The sequence below is a fragment of the Neophocaena asiaeorientalis genome, unplaced genomic scaffold, assembly GCF_003031525.2.
Source record: "Neophocaena asiaeorientalis asiaeorientalis breed wild unplaced genomic scaffold, Neophocaena_asiaeorientalis_V1.1 scaffold64, whole genome shotgun sequence".
Lineage (NCBI taxonomy): Eukaryota > Metazoa > Chordata > Mammalia > Artiodactyla > Phocoenidae > Neophocaena > Neophocaena asiaeorientalis.
Genome location: NW_020185334.1, coordinates 5,195,304 through 5,220,245, shown reverse-complemented (window position 1 = coordinate 5,220,245; position 24,942 = coordinate 5,195,304). Strand labels below are relative to the sequence as shown.

The 24,942-nt window shown below is 40.8% G+C and overlaps 1 protein-coding gene across 2 annotated transcripts in view; it reads left to right on the top strand.

Annotated features, from left to right (window-relative positions):
* SNAP25 (synaptosome associated protein 25) overlaps nt 1-15,731 on the top strand; it is a 79,574-nt gene extending 63,843 nt beyond the window's left edge. The window contains exons 5-8 of one of the 2 annotated variants that reach the window (XM_024735442.1): nt 2,809-2,926; nt 6,623-6,748; nt 9,280-9,424; nt 14,435-15,731. In XM_024735442.1, the coding sequence (XP_024591210.1) occupies nt 2,809-2,926; nt 6,623-6,748; nt 9,280-9,424; nt 14,435-14,503 (458 nt within the window). In that variant the 3' untranslated portion in view covers nt 14,504-15,731. Of the gene's footprint in view, nt 1-2,523; nt 2,642-2,808; nt 2,927-6,622; nt 6,749-9,279; nt 9,425-14,434 lie in introns of both variants that reach the window. The other variant, XM_024735441.1, reaches the window with a different exon arrangement.
* Nucleotides 15,732-24,942: the final 9,211 nt, after the last annotated feature.

The window sequence follows — 24,942 nt, the reverse complement described above, 5'->3', positions numbered from 1 at the left end:
TCAAAGAGGGAACCAAAAAAAAGAAAAAAATTAATATTATTGTCAGAATATCTGTGACAAAATGGTTACACAATATTTTTTAATTTCTTTTTAAATATTTTTATTTCTTTTTTAATTTTTTGTTTATTTTTTAATTTATGGCCATGCCATGAGGCATGCTGGATCTTAGTTCCCTGACCAGGGATCAAACCTGTGTCCCCTGCAATGGAAGCGGTGGAGTCTTAACCACTGGAACCCCAGGGAAGTCCCACAATATTTTTTTGATTAAGGATTTGACTTATAATTGTGTATAACGAAACATTCAACCAATATTGGAGCAATAAAATAGTTTTCTGAATCAACTTTTCTGAAAGAACTCCAGAATTCCTATTTGCTGTGATCTTTGCTGAACAAACTGGCAAACCATGGCCGAATCCCGCTCTCAGAAATAGGGATTTGGACCTGCCTGTTTGTTTTTATCTTTTAATTTGAATTCTCTGGTTCAGAAATTCAACACTTGTGGGCCAGTTCACTTTTATTTATGTTATTTTCTAATCCCTGGAGACACAGTGGGTGGGGATCTTGAAATGTCAGAAAGTTATCTTAGCTGAAAATATTAACTCAAGAGAAATTCCTTAGGAAAGGCAAACACCTGAATGTGTGTCCCCATGCCATAACCTGTGCATATGACAGCTGTCATTAGTTGAGTCCAGCAAGTTTTCCCTCTGAACCCAGATGCTTCAATCTCATCTCAACCCAGCTCTCCAGGAAGCCATTAGCAATTCCTCGATTGGAATTTGGTGTCCCTATTCTGTCTGTACTTAACATAGTTCTTGTTTTGAGGATATTGGGCTCCTTTCCCCCCAGCCAATCCCCTCATTTGATAGTTAATTTGATCTACAGACTAATTTATTGCATTCCTTAAAGGAAACTGGAATGAAGTCTTCAGAAAAGTACAGAATTCCTTGGTTTGTAAAGAATTGTCATCCATTTGTTTTTTAGCCCCTTTAGAGATTTTTCTTAAGCTATTACTGTACCTATATTTATTCAGCAAAAGTTTGCCAGCACTGCACCCTTATTTCCTCCGTCTAGCCTATGCTGGATAAACATTTTGTTTTCCCCTGTCATTTGAAAAGCAGAGCAGAGATAGCAGATTCTTAATAAGCTGAATTCTATTCCTCAGCCCCACAAAAGAGAACATAATAGGCTCTTATTTTCCAAATGGATAGTCTCTCCAGTTTGGGCCACTAGTGAACCTAGCTTAGTTTTCTGGAATGACAATTTCGACTGGAATGACAATTTAATGTGAAATTGTTTTTAAGTGATTATGTATGCCCTTAGACCGGAAATGTATTTACCAGTTTTATTATAATCATGCCTTCCTTCCCAGAGGTGTAGGCATGCATGCATGACAATATAGATGAAAGGAGGAATAGAAATGTAATTAGGTTTTGTAAATAGACAGCCAAGACATCCCATTGCTGTCTTAATGGTCTTAAAAGCTGTTTTAAAAATCCCTTCATGGAACTTATAGTTTACTCAGTTTGATGACACAACTTTTGAAAAATTAATCAAGTTGGTGTATGTTACCCTGGTGACCTAGAAGTATGATTCATTTTTATGGGTATTGATCTATGTCTTAGGTATACTAAGGTCAGCTTTCCTGGCAGTGATGACTTGGTACTGTTTTATGTTCCAATCCATCACCTTCCTCCAGAGACCCAGGCATTCATTTTTCCCATGCTCTGCCTGGGGTTGGGGTCTAGCATTTCCCATTGTGGAGAATGGGAAATCAGGGGCAGAGAAGTGAAATGCCTTCCAAAGCTTTCATTACAAGGAAGTCATAGGATAAAAGGAATTTAAATGTTCCACTACCTATAACATTGCCGTGCTGAAGGAATTTAAATGTTCCACTACCTATAACATTGCCGTGCTGATGTTGCTTTTCTTAGAGCTTGTGTTAATTGAGTATTCAAAACCAAGAGCTGTCCATGGCCTGCCTTTGACTAGAGAGCCACTGCTAGTGGGAAAAACTGTATGGTATCCAGTGATAGTTATCACTGTAGTTGTTATTTTTCCCAAAGAAGAAGGTGGATTATTTTCTACCCTTAGCTGGTTGAGGATGCTTAAAAACCAAAAGACGGAGACCTGTTAAAGTTGAAGCAGACACTTTCTCTAGTAGCATTACATCTGAATGCCTGAAACATAAACTAACATGCTGTTTTCTTTCTCTTGGGTTTCACTGGTGTCTGAGTAAGTGAATATGCTGTGTTGTTTTCCTGGACCCTCAGAATCTAACAGGCCTACCTACCCCATCCCATCGTATCTGCACTATAAACTATTTGAGCATCATTTTTGTTCATTTCCTTCCACCCCTGGCTGCATAGGGGAGCAACAGCCGACTCCAGCAATGCATCCTCTCGGACAATGCATTGTAATAGCTCTCCTTCTTTTTCAAATTCCGTTTCACATAGACATTTCTCATGTTCTGTTGGAAACCCCCCAAAAATTCATTCCACACTGTCATCCCTTTGTCCTAACCAGAACAACTCGATCGTGTCGAAGAAGGCATGAACCATATCAACCAAGACATGAAGGAGGCTGAGAAAAATTTAAAAGATTTAGGGAAATGCTGTGGCCTTTTCATATGTCCTTGTAACAAGTAGGTACTGGGTACCAGCTCTAATCTGTGGCGTCCAGTTTTCTTTCTTTCTTTTTTTTTTTTTTCTTTTTTAATGTCAAAGTGAATGTCTGAAGTTTTGTCTTTTTTTTCTTTGTCCTTTTTCATCTGCTTCATTCTGTGGGGATAAAATACTTGTGTTTAATCAGAACAACTGGAACGCATTGAGGAAGGGATGGACCAAATCAATAAGGACATGAAAGAAGCAGAAAAGAATTTGACGGATCTAGGAAAATTCTGCGGGCTTTGTGTGTGTCCCTGTAACAAGTAGGTGCTGCCTGCCTGCCTGAAGCTTTGGTTTCCCAAGGCCCATCTCCAAGCCTTGACAAGCTCATTCCTGCTGGGTGCAAAGGCAGGATGAGTATGTGGCATGCAGAACAGATCAATACCGTCTCCAATGCATTCATCTCATAGCATAGATGATATTAGTGGGAGTTACTGTTGATGCATTAAAAATCAGGCATACTACAGTGAAAGCTTCACTGTCAGCAACTTTTACTGATGAACGTTTCAACATTTTCCAGAACGTGTACCTCGAGACAGAGACTAATCTCAAGAAAGAGGCACTTTAGAGAACATAAAATCCCATAAGAGAGGGATTTTATGTTCTCTAAATCCCAAAAGCGAAAATTGCAGATTTAGAAAAGACTGTGGGTAAGTTGGGAAGATGAGAAACACGTATCAAGGTCTGATTTTTCAGAAGCAAAAATAAGAGTTAATTTGGCCCAAACAAGCATTTCATAAGTTAGAGAGTATGACAGCAATTCACCCTTTCAACTGCCCACCAGTTGACAAATCGTGTCAGTGGTTAGCCCGTAGATGCCGCAGCTGCACCCAACTCAGAGGCAATGAGTCCTTCAACAAGAAGTGCTCAAGCCTTAGCCAAATTGGACCCATCCCTCTCCAATTCTTCCTCTTGGAAGACCTCCCTGTACACTGGCCGAAATGTTGAAATGTGTAGATTTTGCATGCACAACATCACAAAACATTCAACTATTAAGGTTCTGCAATGCTTTTTCGGAATGTAGCAGAAATGTGACATGTGGTTATAAAGGTTTGCAACAGAAGGAACCTGAAAATAAGGGTTCTGGAAGGTAGTCTCCTTTGACTAGCAGTGGAAAAAAAATGCATGAGCGGATTGTCCAACATGCATTTGGAAAATTAAACCCGTTACCCGATCCCCTTCACCCCTCCCACTTCCCTTTGAACAGAAGCCTTTTTCCTAAAAGCTCTCCTGATCCTAGCTTTTAGAATAGAAATTGATGTCATTTCTAGCTGATTATATGACCATTCACATCCTTTAAACTTTGAGGCTGATTTAAAATATCCCACTTCCTGTTTAGGAGGGGGAGGGGCTCAATTTACAAGTAAATTTAAACTTTTATTTTTTCTTTTTTTAAAGAATGATCTACAGTAAAGCCTGATTAACTGGAATCTAGCTAACTGGAACCCTTGAGTATATTTATACTTTTGCTCCTTTCCACTTTTAACAAAAAGAGACAAATGAACAAGGAGAGAACAAATCCCATCAAGGATTTTAAAGTGTTTCTCTTTAAGGTCAGTCTAGGCAGTTGGCATTCTTTCACTCAGTCTCCATTCTATATAACTTCTACATCCAATAGGACCAAACAGTAAGAGCTGAGCTGCAGAGGAAAGGCCATCAGACACATCAAGAGAAACCATAACCAAGGAATGATTTGATCATGTTCACTGCCCTAAGACTCTGAGGCAGGAAAGTAGCTCAAGAATCTAACAGATATTCAACCATCACCCTCGAAATAAAATGTACCGCCATGGCCCACTGCTAATGAAGAAAGTCCAATAATTCACCAAAATGACATTGCTAAGCATTCCAGTTAGTCAAGATTTAACTGTATATCCTTTTCAGTGGCCACTTGCCCCCAGGTGAGATGTCTACCTGCTTTGTGATGAATTTCACAGGTACATTTTCCCCATCCATCAACTGTGTGTGGAGAAAAGGTGGAGGCAGGCCCCCTTCCCTCCCTGGGATGGATTCTAATGTTCAGATGAAATGACGACCCCTATGAATTCCACATACCGGTTGGCAGTAATTCCTTATTGCACAAGAGACCCTAACTGAGCTTCAAAGCTTGACTGAAGTGTTCCGTATTGTGTGTAAATAATGCTTTAAAAACCATGTGTCACAACGCAGTGGCTGGTGGTGCCCTGGACTCTCTGAGGGCTTCGCCCTGTCTCGGCATGTTTCGAAGGACTATGGTAGATGTCCGGCAGTTATGTGAGTCTATGTGCAGCATTGTGGGTGCAGTGATTCGCCTTCGTTCAGAAACGCAAACTTTCCCACCCCCTTGACTCTGCCAAAGATGGTATACCAGACCTTTTACATAGCAGAAAGCATCACAAGGTCCATATAACTTCTGTTAATGTGAGGATGGAGGAGATGGGGATTTGAAAAACAACAACAACAACAAAACCAGACTCTATAAACTCCATTCAATTCGTTTTTGGATCCTATCCCACTAAGTGGGCCCCTGGTTCTTTAGAGCAGTGAATTCTGACTGCTCTAAGGCTGTGGTATTATACACTAGATTGTGGGAGTTGCTGAAATTCCATTTGTACAATTTTCCAATTTGTCTCCAAGGTTTCTTGGTCCCTAATCTTCAAATATTAGTATTAGAGCCAGTTTTAATAAATGGCTACGGTCCTACACTAAAAGAAAAAGAAGGTTAAATTCTGGTGTCTTATAATAGAAAATGTAAAAGTGGGACCAAAGGAAGTTCTGTTCTTGGACTAAAAAGCGTGTGGTTTCTACTATGCAAAGAACCTAAAAACATCTTTGATTGCTCAATTACAACACACCTACCAAAACATGCTGCACCTGTTTCTATTGGGCACAACAGGTATGCCTGGATTTTAAGTTTTTCTCCAAGGCAGCTCAGTGAAATACGGCCTACGGAGACCACACCAGTTCCAGACCACTCTCCCCCACCACATCCCAGGACAGTTTGAAGTAGGAGTCTGTAACCACTCCCATCCTGCCCCTCAGCCCAACAAAGAAGCTATTGAACTGCGTTTCAAATCCTCATGAAGGCTATTACTGTCCTGCTGGTGCCTTTTTTGAGAATGGTCAACTTCTGGAGTAGTTTGGCTTAAATGAGAATGCTTCACTTTCTACTCATGCCTGTAGCGGGTGCATGAAGAAGATGTAGAGGGATTTCCCTTTTTGGTGCTAGATGGCTTGTTCTCTCTTCTATTTTCCTGCATTCATTTCACTACGCTTCTTTTACTTTTTGTCTCTGTGGACAAAGGTTTGTACATCGATTCTGGATGTATGGTAACTGTTTGGAAGTACCGATATATTATCTAATTCAAATCATTCTAGAGGCAACTCACAGACCATCACGCTTGGCCAACCACCAATCCTTTATGTTCTCCATGCAGAGTGGGAACGCTTGTTTCCACACATGCGTTGGGGGAAAACAATTAAGCAGGGAATCTTTGCATGATGGTGTGTAAAAACTTGGTCCAGTATGTTTTTCTTGATGACAGTGTGTTCCTGTGGTGTGATGTACGCACTCTACTTGGCAGTCTTGTTTTGTGTCTGTCTGCCAGTATGTTTTTTCTGTGTGTTTTGTGTCTCAAAATATAACTGTGTCATTGAAATAGAACTGAATGTCCTCCAACTACCTTAATCCTTGTCTTAAATCCAACTAAACTACAAAAACAAACCAAAACAATAACAATCCGCGGGCAAAGGTTGCCATCTTGACAATTGCAATTGACTTGATTGGAAATGAAATCCTGAGTAGCTGAGGCATGGTGGTGGCCAAATCTATGGGTCCAGATTATGATATATCGGTATTCTCTAATGCCTCGAATTAAAACTCATTCGCTTGGTTCAGTTCTTAGCTTGAAGAGGTAACCGTTGTTGCGAGCTTGATGCTCTGCCCCCTTTGCTTGTCACTCACCCTCTTTTTTGCATAGGCTTAAATCAAGCGATGCTTACAAAAAAGCCTGGGGCAATAATCAGGATGGAGTTGTGGCCAGCCAGCCTGCTCGTGTGGTGGACGAACGGGAGCAGATGGCCATCAGTGGTGGCTTCATCCGCAGGTGAGCCTTGTGCAGCCGGCGCTATGTAAGTTATCTACTTTTGAGTGACAAACCACCCCAAACTGAGTGGTTCTAAAACAACAACTAAGGAGTTCCCTGGTGGTCCAGTGGTTAGGACTCCTTGCTTTCAATCCCTGGTCGGGGAACTAAGATCCCGCAGGCTGCGTGTAGAGGCCAAGAAAAAAAAAATCATTTTTCTACTTCTGAACCTCTATGTTGGCTGAGTAGGTCTTCCAAAAGCCTCTCCTGGGCTCACTCATTACATGCACCTGGGTGAGGGATGATCCAAGATGGCCCTCCTTGCTTGTCTGGTGGTTGGCTGGGGCTGTGGGTAGGGGGCATCCATTCTTTTCTACGTGGCCTCTCCAGCAGGAGAGCCGAGGTTTCTTGCATGGTGGTGGCAGCAACCCAAGGGGCAGGCTCTGATGAGCAAGCACTTATCAAGCCTTTGCCCACATTACATTGGACAAAGCAAGTCACATGACCACATCCAGCATCAGTGTGGCAGTAAACAGGTGTCTCATTCCATGAGTTTAATTGGACAGAACTTATGAAAGAGATTATTTACAGAGGTGTGGGCAGGGTCAATAATAAGGAATAGCAAAGCACTTATGAACTAGGAATAGCAGGAAGAATCCTGAAGGGACAGGAGAGAGCTGTCACCAGAACCCAACTGTAGTTATGGCTATGGGCAGGGGCTGTGGGTTGAGATGCAGCCACTGTCAAACCCAACGGGAAACTAGAAAGGGAAATAAATGTCCCAGCTCCTCAGTCTCTTGTCCTCCAGAGTCTCTCACTGGCCATTGGACAAAGCCTACTGGAAAGCAGAGTAAGAGAACCTGGGTGATAAGGTTGTAGAGAGGTCAGCCTCTCTGGGCAGAGAGCAAAGAAGGCCAGAGAACAGATCTGGGGGTACAAATAGAGAATAATGAGCAGACCTGAATTCTTATTAATCGTTTCTTTTGAGATCTGGAAGCAAAAGCTAACTTAAACATCTATTAAAAAAATCTCAAGTCACACAGACCTGCCAACTCAGAATTAAACTCTCAAGAGATCAGAAAATAATAATAAGAACAAATATCCCTGTTGTTAAAAAGAAAAGGAAAAAAACTATAAGTTTTTACAGGTTACTACACTAGGACTTAGCAATGACTAGGGTTGCTGTTTGTACAGCCATCTATACCCAGGCCTTTGTAGCTGAGACTGCCAACCAACCAGATTCAAATGTCACTGCCATTTGTGTATAAAGATCTAGATATCTACCTAAAAATAACAGATGACAATTCTATTCATGTTTCTATTTGCTCCAAGGGAAACCAGACCAGGGGTCCTCAATCCTGGCTGCACATTGGAATAACCTGAGCAATTTTTAAAAAGTATCAGTGCCTGGACTTAATCCACACCAATTGAATCAGAATTTCTAGAAATGAGATCCAGGTATCAGTAGTTTTTAAAGCTCCTCAGGTGATTCTAATGTGCAAATAGGGCTGGGAACCCTGGAACCAGAAGTATGCCTTTAGCCGCTGAAGATCATTTAAATAAGCTTCTTTTCTACAGAAGAAATCTAGGAAGTTCCCCTTTAATTTTATCTGGCCTGGACTGCTTTAACAACCTTAGAGGGGCAGTCTGCATTGGGATTTACCATGGGGGATGGATTTTAACCCCTCTGAACATATTTTAGCTCATCACCATCTGTTATAGAAAGATATTAGTTAGCCAGACATTCTGCAATAAGTACCTACCGTTTACAATAAAGAGTTAGTGCCTTCTTAACTTTCAAGCTGAACTATGAAAAAAATGGGAAGGCACTTTGGATAAGGCACTTTGAGAGCCAACTCCTTCCTCCCCATTCAAACTGAGACAATAATCTTTTATCACAGCTTTCTTCCTTGAAATCACCCATTCACAATGCCACCAAAAACCCAATAGCATTGAAATCTGAGCAAGTAAAAATCATCTTGAACAAGTAACTCCCTTTGGAATTCTTGGGAGCAAACAGGACTAAGGGGAAGACTGTAATTCTCATTACTCTTCCCATTGATGTTGGTCCCAAATGGGGAAGAAGATGAGTGGAGAAATTCTCTGACTTAGTACAGTAGCTTTTGTTTCATTCTAAATTTGAGTCTTGGAGATTTTGACTGACACTTCAGAAAGAAAAATACAGTTTCTAACTAGTTCCATTCTCTGACCTGGAACCCTCCCAACTAATCCTCCCAGCTGATTTTACCCTTAAAAAAGTGAAAATTGGGATAAACATATGAAGGGAGGAAATGATGTGTTGGTGGAAGCAAGAGAAGAAGATAAATTAATCTATTTAATATGCCTTCTTTAAAAATAGAAATGTAAGTGTTCAATAACGCACTTTAAAACATCATTTTCCAATGTACAAGAGCGAACATGTGTTCTTGTATAGAATAGAAATTTTAAAAGGATAGGATTGATACCTAGAGGTCTACAGATTTTCCCTAAACTTTGGGTCCTTGGTATTTGAGTTTTTTCCTATCTTCTAAAAACTGTTCTTTGATGCCCAGGGTAACAAATGATGCCCGAGAAAATGAAATGGATGAAAACCTGGAGCAGGTGAGCGGCATCATTGGAAACCTCCGTCACATGGCCCTGGATATGGGCAATGAGATCGATACACAGAACCGCCAGATCGACAGGATCATGGAGAAGGTGAGCATGTGACATTCAACAAGTCTCCATGGCTTATCACTTCCTCTGAAATAACCACCGAGGAAGTGCGAAGGCCATAACAAGACCCTCAAGCCGTGACTTTGGATTCAGACGTTGGTAGATAGACATTTTCCCTTAATTTTCTACGACAAAAATCCAGCAACAGATAAGTAAATAACAGGGTAGAATTTAATCTAGCAGATATTCCTCAGAGGAACCTTTATTTCAGGCATTGTGCTAGGAATCAAAGGACATATTAAGATGAGAAAGACATCATCCCAACTGCCAAGAAACTCACAGCCTACAGAAGGCAGTGAGCTTCAGATGAAAATATAATTTGCGAAGAAAGCCACACATCAAATGCTAAATCATGTTAGATGAGGAAAGATTTCAAGGGTCAGGGGATGGGAAAATCTCCCAAAAAACCGTTGAATTGGAATTGAGTCTTAAAGGATGGTTAGGAGCTTGTCAGGTGGAGATGATGTAGGAACAGAATCAGGAAATGGGCAAAAGAATAGTTATTTTAGGTTAGCCAGATGATGAATATGAGCTTTGATTTTATAAGTGCCAGAGCTTTAATGACAGTTCAAAAAGTCCCAGATTCCATTTCCAGTTCAACAGTGCACATGTCCAGATCTCAAAGTAGGAAACGTAATCTGATGAAACTGCGTTCACATAAGGACACCAGGTGTCATGCTAAGACTGAGCCCCCTAGTGTCAACAAGAGGCATAAGGAAGAGTGGAGACAGTAGAATGGAAAAGGGTAGGTTTGGGCTTGAGATTAGGAGGAAACAGAAAGAAACACTGGAAAGCTCTTATATAAAGATTTGGGGCACCCAAACCTGGTATTCTACACTATGCAAATCTGATTCAGTCTCTATGTCTTTGTATTCCACCCCCTCCCCAATCAGTAGACTCCTAAATATTGCTTGTAATCTCTTAAAGGTGTCCAAATGCCAACAGGGAGAAATAGACACATTATGGGTTTAATGGTAATTGTGCATCTATAATCGATTCTACGTGGCTAATCTTATATTGTGTGAGTTTATTCCTTGGAAGATATTGAAGTTTTGAGCCTGAAACCCTGAGTTTCTTTTCAACAACTCATTCCACTTTGGTAGGGGGAAGAAGGATGGTTTTTGAGATCTCTTGAATCATAAGGCTAAATACTCAGTTTCTTAGTGCCTAAGCATTCTCCACCGACTTGAGAAAGCAATGAATAGACATAAAGGGAACGCTTTTCCCTATTTTGTTCTGTGCACTTTATATTAAAAATATTTGATTGCATAACACTTTGGCTAATCAATATTGAGCTACACAGATGTCAATGTTAGTTGACAAAATACTTGAGCTCTGCCTACTTTACAAGTCATGACATACTTATTATTGTTAAGAGCCTTTGATACGCTAAAGCTTTTAAAGCAAATCAATAGATTTTCAGAACAATATTGAGGGTTTCATAAAGCACTAGAGCCAACAGAAATGGACCTAACCACTATGGCCCAGAAAAATGAACTAAGAAATAATTGCTGAACTACGTTCCAACAGGAAAATGATTTTTTAAAAATGAAGAGTAGTCATTTTCTATCAAAGGACCCAATTGACTCAGATGTAGGGAGATAATGTATCTCTAACTCACTTAGAGTCCTAGAAGGAGAAGTTCTACTAAAAGAGAGGGGTCAAATCTTTATTGATAGAGCTGGGCTTTACGCAAGCTGTTTTCCTGGAAAGGCAAGTGACATCTTAATTCTGCCACTTTGTATTTCTAGTTCTCTTCTTTAGGAGAATACCTTTCATTCTGGGCCAAGTTTGCTATAAGAGCAAAGACATGTGCAGCTATAAGGTTTAATCAAAAGTCAGACAAGTGTATAGGAAATAGTCATTACAGTTTATATCATCCTTGAATGCTGAATTGCTTAAGAAGTAAGGTAGGGGTCTAGTTGCCATTGAGTAACTAGCCTTTTTTTCCCCTCAAATTAACAATGTGGATATGATTGAGATAAAACCCATTTCAACTCAGCATTGCTCCAAATGATACATGTTACATGAGCTACAAAATTATTAGTAGACTTCTATCTTCTTGTGCAAGTTCTTACTTCCGATAACAGGAAATGGTATGCAGAGGTCTCCTGCATATCTAAGATTAAATCACACTGTAGAACAAAAGAGAATCTTCTGATGTTTCTCCCATATTCTCTCGTGACTCCAACAGCGATCTTCACCCAACTTCATCAGTCATGATCCTTTCTCATCACTTCAGATAGCAGTGAAGTTTTGGGAGTCCAAAACAACCCAATTTTCAATACATCCTTATGGACTGTCAAGAAATTACTTTGTCTACTTGAAAACCTTGTTTTCTGATTTAGGATATTTATATATAGACAATCTTCTAAGGTTACAAAGCTACAATTCTCTTAGAAAACTATTAAAACAGGGCAAGTTTATATCAGATCTTTATGGTAACTGTTGCTAAGGAAACAACTTAGTGATGTTCAAACTTGGACTTAAAGTTGTCAGTGGAACATGCTACGCACACATTGAAATACAGTGAAGCTGAAGCTTTAGCATTGCTCACATTCTCTCATCAACAAGGAAACATGGAATTTGAAAACTAAGATCTTGAGTACCAGCAAGGTTTTCCTGCTCACCAGCTTCATGACCTGGTTCCTCACCTGAAAGATGATAAGAGAACAGTGCAAATCTGGGGTCAGAACAGGCTGCCATGTGGGATACTGAGTATCCACTTCTGGAAGTCTGAGCTGTGGCCTAAAATCTACCTGTCATGGTCTGAAGTTGAGATTTCCAGAGTGTTCAGAAGGGTGAACTAAATAGCTCCTTCTACCTCTCTTACTGGCTTTTTTCTTAGTCATCCTGGGTTTCTCACAAGGGCAAATCATGTACCATATCTTGAGTATATTAGCAAGTTTAGGATTCTTTACATAGAAATATGAAAGTTGGAATGGATATATTGCATAAATAAAGTCCTAAAAAGCATATAAATAGAATAAACACAGACACATTCTCCAAATACCAGGAAGACATCTAAAATAAGATCATCTCAGGAGTTTTTTCTAAAAGCACTACTGTTATATAATATAATAAAGATATGGCACTTTTGTACTGTATGGGCTGGAATTTTGATATGCTTCGGAAATAATTCAGGTGGACATCACAGACGGTTGTTAAAGATAGGTCTGTTCCAGCTCCTCCCAGATCCTTTGAGGATATCCAAAGAGTAACCTCATGCTCTACTTCAAAATATCCTCTTGTACCATCAAGGGAAGACTCGTCAGTGCATTCTTAATGTAAGAAATCCTAGAATGTTTGCCTCCAGAAATGCTATCCATTTTTAAATGGATGATTTTTCTCATTTGAACAGTTCTCAAAGTTAAGTGTGGAAAAATAGAATAATCCAGTCTTCAGGAGCATTTCACACTGGTCTGAGCCTCTAATTTTCCTTTGTACCAAAGAGTCATTATTTCTGTAGCTGAAGAGGGAATACTTAAGAGCCAAGTAAAATTGGAGAGAATACCCATTTCCCAAATTAGGAACCTAAGGTCAAAAATATGAATCTATAGATCAAGGCAATCAAGGAAAATTAGTGTTCTATCTTATCTGTTTTGAAGTCAACTCTTAATTATCCAAACAGATGGTAGGGAGCCATTGCCAGATAATTTAGAGTTATGAATAATCTAGAATTATTTTTTATTTTAACTTGGCAAATTTCTATTTGAATATTGATAACTCTAGTGTGCTGGGAATTCACAATTAAACTGAATAAAGAAGACACAACTTGGTGGAGATTGGAAAGCACCAAGCACAGTCATAGATGCAAAATCAGTAACCGTTGAGTAAATACTGGTTGATATAAAAACAGTCCAGTTTCCCTACACTGCCTCTCATCTTCCTTCCCCTCTTCCCAGGCTGGAGAGGGACAGACAACATTACCAGTCATAATAGAGGAAAACGACAGCCTAAAAAGAATTTTTGTCTTCCCTTCTACTTGCTGACTCATATACTTCTCAGTGATGTCAGGAATAGTTTATTTCCTGGAGTCTAAAGGTATATCCAGGTAGCAGACCTGGGTTTCATGATGCATGCAGAGCAAAAGGTAGCTCAAGCAGTGAAGAGGTCAGTCAAGGCACAAAATGATAGTAAATGATCCCCTGCTAAAACAAGCCAGTTATAACTCATAAGAGTAAGTCTTCAGAAATGGGGCTAAACAATTATTAAACATCCTTAAAAGCAAACCACGTTTTCACCCAATAACAATAATTACAAGATAAGATATGTTGAGCCCTTAATTTTTGCAAAACATTATTCTAAGCATACTATGTGTATAAACTCATTTCATCCTCATAGCAAACTTAAGTAGTAAAATGACTAACATAGTGACTACCAGTGTGGACGCTGACTCCAGGGTGCTGGCCTTCTGACTCTGGTTTCCTCATTTATTAGTTCTGTGACATTAGACAAATTGCCTAAATCCCCTCTGCTTAGTTTCCTCACTTGGAAAAAGGAGCTAATAACAGGATATACCTCATAGTTGATGTTGTCAAAGTTGAATGAGTGGAACCGTGCTCATTAGCACTGTTCTTTATTATCCCCAGCTTATAAATGAGAAAGCTGAGGCCCTGAAATGTTAAGTAATTTTCCCAAAGTGACACTGCTAATAACTGTACAAATGGCAGGAATTCAACTCAGTCCAACGGATGTGAATGCCTGCCATAGAAATCACTGGGTGTCATTCCAGAAGAGAAAGATAAATGATATAACTCTGCTCTCCATAGTAGGGAAAAGAGTCATGAGAACTAAGATCAAGCTTCTGTGATCATGTCTAAGTCCAGCCATAAGCAATCGTTCTGGGAACACAAAAGGAGGCATGGTTCATTCTGATCAGGGAAGTCTCAAGATGCCTTCACCCAACAGGAGGAATTTGAACTAGACCCAGAAGGATGAATGGAATGTGAATGGGTAAACTGAATTCTGTTTTCTTTCCCCTTTCTCCAGGCTGATTCCAACAAAACCAGAATTGATGAGGCCAACCAACGTGCAACAAAGATGCTGGGGAGTGGTTAAATGTGCCCACCTGTGTCCTCTTCCAAATGCTGTCGGGCAAGATGGCACCTTCATGCTTTTTTCATGGTATTACCTAGTAGGTCTGCACACATGCACACATCAATCCGCCCCCATTGTGAATGTTGTCTTGTGTCATCCATCAGCCCAACAATACTATGTGTCTTTTGTTCTTTCCGGGTCTCTTTCTTTCCAAAGGCTGTATATAGTGGTCATTTGGTGGCTCTAACTCCCTACGTAAGATGTCTTGGGTTTCGTTTTTTCCTTTTCTCTCCTCAGTGGCGTTTGCTGAATGACAACAATTTAGGAATGCTCAATGTGCTGTTGACTCTTTCAATACACAATATTGTTCTTGTAAAACTGTGACATTCCACAGAGCTACTGCCACTGTCCTTTCTTTGGGTGTCAGGCTCTGAAACTCTCAAAATTTGCTGTCTTTGGTTCCTCACGGCTGTCATCTGTCTTTATGATTTCATGATTAGACAATGTGGAATTACATAACAGGCATTGCACTCAAAGTGATGTGATTTATGCATTTATGCATGAGAACTAAATAGATTTTTAGATTCCTACTTAAACAAAATATTTCCATGACAGTAGCATACTGATGAGAAAACACATACATAAAACAACAGCAACAACAGCAAAACAACAACAAAGCATGCTCAGTATTGAGACACTGTCAAGATTAAGTTATACCAGCAAAACTGCAATAGTGTCACTTTCTTTTTGTCAATATTTAGACTTATTAATCATAATCATCCTTTTTTTAAAAAAAATTGTTTTTAAAAAGATGGGTTAAACACGCTCACCATTTAACCATTTCCAGCAAAATATATGTTTGGCTGAAACTATGTCAAATGGATGTAATATAGGGTTTGTTTGCTGCTTTTGAGGGCTCTGTTTTGGAGAAAGCAACCTTGCTGTGAAACAGTGTGGAGATGTGAATTTTATAAGGCTGATTCTTATTAATCACCATTTCCCCTGTGGTTTGTTATCAGTACAATTCTCTGTTGCTTAATCTAGAGCTATGCACACCAAATTGCTGAGATGTTTAGTAGCTGATAAAGAAACCTTTAAAAAATAATATAAATGAATGAAATATAGATAAACTGTGAGATAAATATCATTACAGCATGTAATATTAAATTCCCCCTTGTCTTCTCTGTCCGTTTGTGATGTGATTGACATTTTGTAGCTAGTTGAAAATTATTAAAAATTATAGACTCCAGATGTCTGTTTTAATTTCTTCACGGACCCCCGTCTGAGTTTGCACTCACATGAGAAGAAGAAATCTGGCTACTGTCCCATTGCTCCTAAGAAGCCAGTTCTGTGTGCTGAGGACACTGCATGGAAAAAACAAAGGTGCCCCTTCTAGACACGATCCAATGACAGCCAAAACTTGGCTTGATTTTTATAATCTGTTTCAGAAATGCTTGTGTGTAGGTTCAGTGTTGTCTGTGGGGAAATGTAGTTCAGCCAGAAGGCATAGAAAAAAATTCCATGGGAAAAATATCTGTGGTACTCAGACTTGGCCGTACATTGATTGAGGTATATCAGGTGTCGATGAACTCTCATCTTCCTTCCTCTCTCCAGTGTCCCCACCAAATTTAGCCCTCCACAACCACCACCACTGCTGCCCCCACTTTATTTAACAGCTTTATTGATGTGTCATAAAATTCACCCATTTAAAATGTATAATCCAATAGTTTTTAGTATATTCACAGAGTTATGCAATCTAATTTTAGACTATTTTTATCATCCCAATACCTATTAGTAATCACTCCCATTCTACTTCCCTCAGCCATAGACAACCACTCATTTAAGTTCTGTCTGTAGACTTGCCTATTCTGAACATTTCCTATAAATGGAATTATACAATATAATGGTGATCCTTCTGACTGGCTTCTTTTATTTGGCATCATGGTTTCAACGTTCATCCATATTGTAGCATCTAACAGAGCTTCATTCCTTTTTATGGCCAAATAATATCCATTGTATGGAAAACACATTTTGTTTATCCATTCATCCACTGATGGCCATTTGCATTGCTTTCACTTTGGGGCTATGATGAGTTATGCTGCTATGAACGTTCGTGCTCAAGTTTTTGTGCAAACATAAGTTTTCATTGCTCTTGATATTACCACCTTCACCACCATCATTTCCTCTGCCACCAACACTTCTCCCACCATCACCTCCACCATAACCTATACCCTCCTACCTCCACCATGACCACTGCTTCGACTACCACCACCTTGACCTTTCCACTACCTCTGCCACCTCTCTAACTGTCTTAACTAGCACCTCCACCTTTATCACTGCTACCTTCCCAGCCACGACCATCTCCTTCATCACCACTGCCACCATCACAGTTGCCCCCACCTCCATCTCCTCCACCACCTTCACCAACACCACCATTATCTCTCTCACCTCTGCCACCTCCTCTGTCTCTGTCTCCTACCCCATAACGGCAATGCAGACAAATGTATCCTGATTGCTCTGGTTGGCTGCCATATCATTTCACCAGTAACTCTGGAGGTTTGGTGAGAGCAGCTAAGAAGTAAAAACAGTGATGACAAGCTCTTCATTCTCAGGGAATGTTTACAGTTCTTTACCCTGTTCCCAAACCTCAGAACAGGTTCTAGAGATACCCAGGTGCTCAGAGAAGTTATTCTAAGGACCAACTCTAGCAACACATTTATTCCTTAAAATTAAGGTAGTAGAGAGGATGCTCAAAGATGGAGAAGACGAATAAATATACTGTGTATGTCCAAGCTGCTAAGGGGTAGATGTATGGGCCGAGTTAGAAAATTCTTTTCCAAACTCCATCTGTTCTCAGTGAGGTGAGTGAGTGTGGTTCCACATTGTTTGAGTAATTAAAATCCCACGCTGGATACATGAAAAGTAAGACATGGGTATCCTGCTTTAAGGTCCATCACATAATTCATTCTGAAACATATTTCCTTTGATAATTGAGCTTGTCTAGCCTCAGCTTTAATGCAGTCAGCTTCATTTGGCTAAAGGAAGACATATTCCCCAGGGACGAATCAGATCTGTGTAATGCACCAACTCAGGAAGTACAGTAGAAATATAATTACTGGAGCAAGGTGGAACACTGCGAAGTCTAAGTCTTCTATCCCTCTCATCCGTGAGCCTTCAACAGAACACCAGAGGTGAAAGGTGGTCCTGTGTCCTAGTGACAGATTCCTTTCCTCTTGTCTGCCTCTCCATTTCTAGTTCCGGTTTTCTTTTTTCCACATCCTCCCCCAGCATCTGCTTTGACCACCTTGCCCCAATCTTTGTGTCACTGATTTGTCAGCACATTGATAACGGCACTGGAAATTGAGAGAAAGGGAAGAAAAATCATACTTGTGGTCAGCTAGTACATTCCAGGTGCTGTGTGAAGTGCCTCATTAATGTTGACTCATTAAACACTCTTAAAAACTCTGAAAACTTGACATTATTAGCCCCATTTTGCAGAAGAAGAAATGAATAGATTATTTGAACCAGATTTCTCTTGTTTAAGCTAATAAGTGACAGAGGCATGATTCAAGCCAGATGTGTGTGTCTCCAAAGCTGTAGAGAGGCCTGGAAGATAAATCCAGGATTGTGCTTCTCTCAATTCAGCTGGTCAGGAAACTCCGAGAGACATTTGGCTTCACAAAGAACAGTAAAGACAAATGTGCTGGGCTTCTTAGTAGAAGGTCTTGGTAAACCCACCTTTCATTCACTCATTCATGAAATGATTTTTTTTTTTTTAGAAGATGTTGGGGGTTAGGAGTTTATTAATTTACTTATTTTTTATTTTTGCTGTGTTGGGTCTTCGTTTCTGTGTGAGGGCTTTCTCTAGTTGCGGCAAGCGGGGGCCACTCTTCATTGCGGTGCGCAGGCCTCTCACTATCACAGCCTCCCTTGTTGCAGAGCACAGGCTCCAGACACGTAGGCTCAGCAGTCGTGGCTCACGGGCCTAGTTGCTCCCTGGCATGTGGGATCCTCCCAGACCAGGGTTCGAACCCGTGTCCCCTGCATTAGCAGGCAGACTCTCAACCACTGCGCCACCAGAGAAGCCCCTCATGAAATGATTATTGAGCCTCTATGCCAGGTCCTGTTCTGAGTATTGGGAGTGGGAGGGGCAGGGACAATTCCCTCGATTCATTGAACTTACACTCAAGCTGGGGGTTTTATCTATCCAGATAAACCAACAACTAAAATATGAAGTGTATCAGATGGTAACTGCCCCAGAAAAATATAAAGCAGTGAGGAGGGTAAAGAGTGTAGGAGGTGGGAGAGAAGGTGTTATTTTAAAATAGAGTGATCCAGGAAGAAAAGGTGAAGTTCAATGTTGGGAGTAACTAAAATGATATGTCCAGAGCGAACCCATTTGGGAAGCAGAGTCTGGGAGTGATAAAAGGAACGTACAAACTACCTGTATCTTTTCATTTCGTAGTACTGGCGTACCTCCTCTACAGCTCAATCAATACTGGTTTTAAGTATTTCCTAAATTGTCCAGAAGAAACCTGTGAAATCCTTGGCCCTATGAGCAAGAAGGCTCAAAGGATGAAACAAACAGTGTGCAAGGGATGAGTATTAAGTCAAATGTTATTAGAAGAGTAAAAAGTGTTGACTTCTTGATCCAAGATTTGGAAATTCTTGCTCTACGTGGCCATCATCCAATAATCAACTTACCTTCAAGTACATTAGTCATATACCTCAGGCTCTCCAACTAGCTTTTGGAAACTCAAATACATCTCCTAGAATGTAGGGGAAACAAGGAAATTAAGAAAAACTAAACCATGAACAAGTCATTTAACTCTAGTACTCTCAGTTATTTCCAGAACGAGTTGCCAAAACCTCCCAGGCTGTTCTAGAGCCTCACTCCCAGGCAGGGCGCCACCAGCTAATGTTCCCACCCACCACATAGTCCTTAGCTCCTCCAGCCTCTCACCATAGCACAACTTCAAGACCATCCTGTTTATGGGAGTTGCTGCCTTGAGTTCACGATTCTCTTTCCACAAGCAAACTGGAGAAATTGACCCACAGTCCTTCTAGCAGATGTTGCTAGTGCCCTGCCCACATCCTCTGAGCACTTACCTCTACTCCCAAAAGGCGATTTACAGTGAAGAACCAGCAATTCTCTGCCTTGGGGCAGGGAACGCCATAAGTGCGAAGCTTTTTTTTCTTTTTAATTAATTTTTATTGGAGTAAAGTTGATTTCCAATATTGTGTTAGTTTCTGCTGTACAGCATAGTGAATCAGTTATACATATATCCACACTTTTTTAGATTATTTTCCTATATAGGTCATTACAGAGTATTGAGTAGAGTTCCCTGTGCTATACAGTAGTCTCTTATTTGTTATCTATTTTATATATGGTAGTGTGTATATGTCAGTCCCAATCTCTCAATTTATCCCTCCCTCGCTTTCCCTCTTGGTAACCATAAGTTTGTTTTCTACATCTGTGACTCTATTTCTGTTTTGTAAATAAGTTCATTTATATCATTTTTTTAGATTCCACATATAAGCGATATCATACGATATTTGTCTTTCTCTGTCTGACTTGCTTCACTCAGTGTGACAATCTCTAGGTCCATTTATGTTGCAGCAAATGGTATTATTTAGTTCTTTTTTATGGCTGAGTAATATTCCATTGTTTACGTGTACCACATCTCCTTTATCCATTCATCTGTCAATGGACATTTAGGTTGCTTCCATGTCCTGGCTATTGTAAATAGTGCTGCAATGAACATTGGGGTGCATATATCTTTTTAAATTATTTTTTATTTTTTGCGGTACACGGGCCTCTCACTGCTGTGGCCTCTCCTGTTGCGGAGCACAGGCTCCGGACGTGCAGGCTCAGCGGCCATGGCTCACGGGCCCAGCCGCTCCGCAGCGTGTGGGATCTTCCCGGACCAGGGCACAAACCCGTGTCCCCTGCATTGGCAGGCAGACTCTCAACCACTGCGCCTCCAGGGAAACCCTATCTTTTTGAATTATGGTTTTCTCTGGATGTATGCCCACGAGTAGAATTGCTGGATCATATGGTAGCTCTACTTTTAGTTTTTTAAGGAACCTCCATAGTGGCTGTACCAGTTTACATTCTCACCAACAGTGTAGGAGGGTTCTTTTTTCTCCACACCCTCTCCAGAAGTGCTGAAGTTTTAATGCCCCTGGAAGCAGTCCTCGACCAAGGATGGATAGGGCTGGGTGAGTGGTTTCCCCAGCTTCTTCGCCCCCAGGTTGGGATGGCTCTGAGGCATGTGTTCTCAATATATTGTCTCCCAGAGTTCATCAGTAGAACCAATCTCAACTTCCTCACATGACATCTTGCCTGGTAATTGTCACTTTCTTTATTGGCTGTCTTCTCTTCTCTGCCTCTTTGCCACCTTCCTACTTGTATTTCTTGAAATCTCTTTTCAAATAAACTACCTGCCCCCAAATCCTTGCCTCAGGGTCCCCTTCTGGGGAAGCCCTACCTAAGACAACATGTTTTTATGAGATTCATGCCAGCTTCTGAGGAGATGTCCTCCAAAACACTGCCATAGAGAAATGCATTGCCTGCCACCCACTTGCCAGAATTCTTTACTTGCCACTGTTCTTTGGATCCACCCTTCTTCAATAAAATGCCCCTTAATTCCTACTGCATGCGTCTAGAAACTGGCGTTCCTCAGTGGTGAGCAAGGAGCTGCATGCAAAGCAGTACCAATTATTGTCTGAACTCATGGCTCTGCATTTGTGAAATCTGGCTTCTGCCCCTCATGTAGCACCCACCTTCCCCAAACAAGGGTTGGAGGGATGAAAACTTATAGTAAAAGACAATGTGCTCCCTCTCACAAAGTTATAAACTGAAGGGTAGCTTGGATGTGCTATGGAAAGAGAATTCAATCAGGAGTCTTAAGACTAGCCTGGGCCTTAGTCTATATATGTCTAAGCAAAATAGATATAATGATGCTTGCCCTACTTATTTTACAGGATGATTGGGACTATCAACTGGGATCATGTTCATTCAAATGCCTTGTAAATCTTATGTGCCACAAGATGACAAATAAAGTGAAAGAGAACATAGCACCACCAAGATTGAAAACAGGCCTCCCTTGCCACTTTTGGTTAGAGAATTCGCTCATTGCCTATGGGCACACACAGTGTACTCCCTGGACTTCACCTTAAGTTTAAATAAATTAATTTTCACATCAAAAATGCTTGATACTTTATTAAACCTACTAACAAGCTCTTCGGTTATCTCCATTCTGAATTGTGGCAGTTGGTCTGCTAAATTTTTCACCATTAAAGTTCTGTCAGTCTCTTTGACCTTTACCCAAAGGTAATAAAAGTCAAGAGCGTTAGCACTGTTTTTGCCCTTGTTCACATCCAAAATAAAAGGCATCCCAGGGACTTCCCTGGCAGTCCAGTGGTTAAGACTCCATGCTGCCAATGCAGGGGGCACAAGTTCGATCCCTGGCTGGGGAGTTAAGATCCCACAATCCACATGGCACAGCCAAAAAAATTTTAATTTTTAAAAAAGAGACAAAATAAAAGGCATCCCCTAGATGTTATTGTGAGACCCAAATGAGTTGTACACTCTACAGTTCTGTCTTAATATTACCTATTGTTATCACTGTTGCCAGTACTATCAATGATACTAAGGGAAACCAGGCAAAGGATCCAAAGAATATGGCGGAGGCTGTGAACCTCTGTAACAGTTAGCTATTGCTACAAAACAAGCTGCCCCCAAACACGGTGACTTAATAAATATTCATTTGACTCCCAATTCTGCATTTTGGCATTTGGGGCTGGGCTTGGCTGGCAGTTCTGGTCTAGGCTGGGCTCCTCACATAACTACAGGCAGCTGGGCAAGTTGGCCAGCTGTCTGCTGAGGAACCTCCCTTTTTCGCTTTGTGGCCTCTCATTCTCCAACAAGACAACCAAGATTTGCTCTCAGGGCAAAATCAGAAAAAGTCCAAGAAAAAGAGTGGAAGTAGGCAAAACCTCTTGAGGTCTAGGCTCATTGCTTCTACTACATTCTATTGGTCAAAGCAAGTGACAAGATCAGTTCAGATTCAAGAGATAGGGAAATACACTTCTTATTGGGAAAGGCTTAAAGTCATATTGCAAAGGGCAGGGATGCAGAGAGAGGTGAACTATATGGCTATCTTGGCAATCAATCCACCACACCAACCGAGAGGCCTATGGAATTCTCCTTCTGTCCTCTGTGTCCTTGTCATCTCAAGGAAACAAAAGATCAGGGTGGATCCTCTGTGTGCCTTAGAGTAAGCACACCCGAATATTCTTCCCCTTTAGTCATATTCAAAAGAAAAACTGTAGGGCTCAGCAGGCAGCAGCCCAAGCGAGGATTTGAGAACCCGAGCAGAGTGATTGTAGGACTGGGCACTGCTGACAGGATGTGGCAGCCAGTCGATAAGACTGACCTTAATCCCAAAATAACGAAACTAATCCCTCCTATTCAAAGCAATAGGGTTTCAGCACCATCATTAACCCCTAAACACCAGAACTGGAAAGAAAACATTTTAAAATGTTGAAAATAGAACTGGATCCTCAACCAGCACCTGACAAATATCCTTATTCTAGAAACTTCTGTGGTTTTTTTCCCTGCCATCTTTTATTTGTTGCTATTTTGTGGGAATTTACACGGAAATTTCTCAGGAGGAGGGCAGGTGCTTTTTTAAATTTTCCTTTCCTCCCAATCTTTTCTGCACAAAAATATACCATTCTCTTTGCTAAAAGGATAAAAAAGACTGATTACTCAGGGATGAAAAAGAAATTATGTGTGTCAGACACAGCTTAAGTACACACAACGTGTATCCTGGTGGTCTGGGGAATGGGGGTGTGGGAGGTGACTACTGTCTTCCCAGGCACTGTCTCAACTTCTTTAAAGGAACCGACACAACCGCCAGTTTAGGAAAGATGAGAAAATGCTAACGGTGTGTGTTTTTAAACTTTCAGAGGCTGGGGGGCGGATAGAAAGCCCTAGAGAGCTAAACCCATACCCCCATTTTTTATTAAACGCAAAACCCCCAACTAGGACAAAGAGATTCTCTAAGGGGCTAGAGCTTTTATATGTCTCCACTGAAAATCCACTTTACCTTCCATACCTATCGATTTGACCATGACAATGGCCTACTGGAATTCCTGGCTTCTGAAATTTCATTTCTGTACCTTAAATATGAAGAGCCCACTCAGCTCTGAGAACAAAGAACAATTAATTCTTCAGTCAAGATATCCTGACCAACTATCTCAACATAATCTTATTCCAGAGCAGTGATTTGAAGCCAAGAAGAAACAAGGGAGTGCCTTGGAAATGCTGTCCCCAACCTCCAGGGACTGAATTAGGAGGCATTCCAGGTTGGTTCCTCAGAAAACAAAGCTGAGATAGAGGCATAAGTCTAAGTAGTTTATCTGGGAGTGTGATTTCAGGGAGCAGGAAAGAGGGATAAGAGAGTGAAATAGCAAAGGAGGGGGAGCCATATGGAATTAGCCAAGCTACAGGCACCTGGGTGTTGATTCCCATGGGGCAGCTGAGAAGCCCTGTGAAATGCACATCAGGACCATCTTCCTGGGGCAAGCTGGGGAGATTTACCCATCAGCTTCCATCTGCCTTTAGTTAAGGATAGCCACAGGGCAGGGCATCAACTCCCTGATACTTCTGAGTGAGGCACCTGAATGTCAAGGGGCTCTTTTCAAGGTTGTCCTGCCCTAGAAGATCAAACACCTCCAGGCAGAAGTGAGAGGTGGGGCTGAGGTGGGTACTGTCAGTTCATGCTTGTGTGAGGCTGGTTGAAATCTGCATGAAACTGGTCACTACTGCTGTGGCTGGGATAAGAGACAGGGACAAGAGAGTTGGAAGGTATGTTTAAGAAGCCTCCGATGTGCATTACATACTGTTGTGCGGTTTGCATACTGCTCAACTCTAGAGGGTGCCATTCACAGCATAATAGCAGCTCCATATTTCCCTGCTTTATATACAGGGTCTCAAATGAGATTTTGTTTGAAAGAGATTCCACTGCTAAAAAAGAAAATGTAAAAACAACATAAGATGAAACCTTTAAAAGCTTCTGTTTTAGAATAATTTGGAGGACCAACAGAAGGGACAAACTGAAGAATAGATGGGAAAAAAAAATAAAGTTCTATATATTAGTGATGGATCAAAGGTTTTGGATGTTAACAGAAAGTAACAGGGAAGGCTTGTTTTTTTGTTTTTGTTTTTTGAGTCCTGGAAACCCAAAGGCAAAAGGCCAGAAAGTTTAGCATTAGGAGGGAGATAAGGAAGAGGAACACCAAAGAAGATAGTATTGAGCAATTCTGGCAAAATGACAACACAGAAGAGATTGAGAGAATGGGGTTGGGGGAGCAGAGAATGACATAACTAGTTAAAAGGAAATAAGAAAGAAATATAAAAGAGAACTTTTAGATAAAAATACTACCCGGAG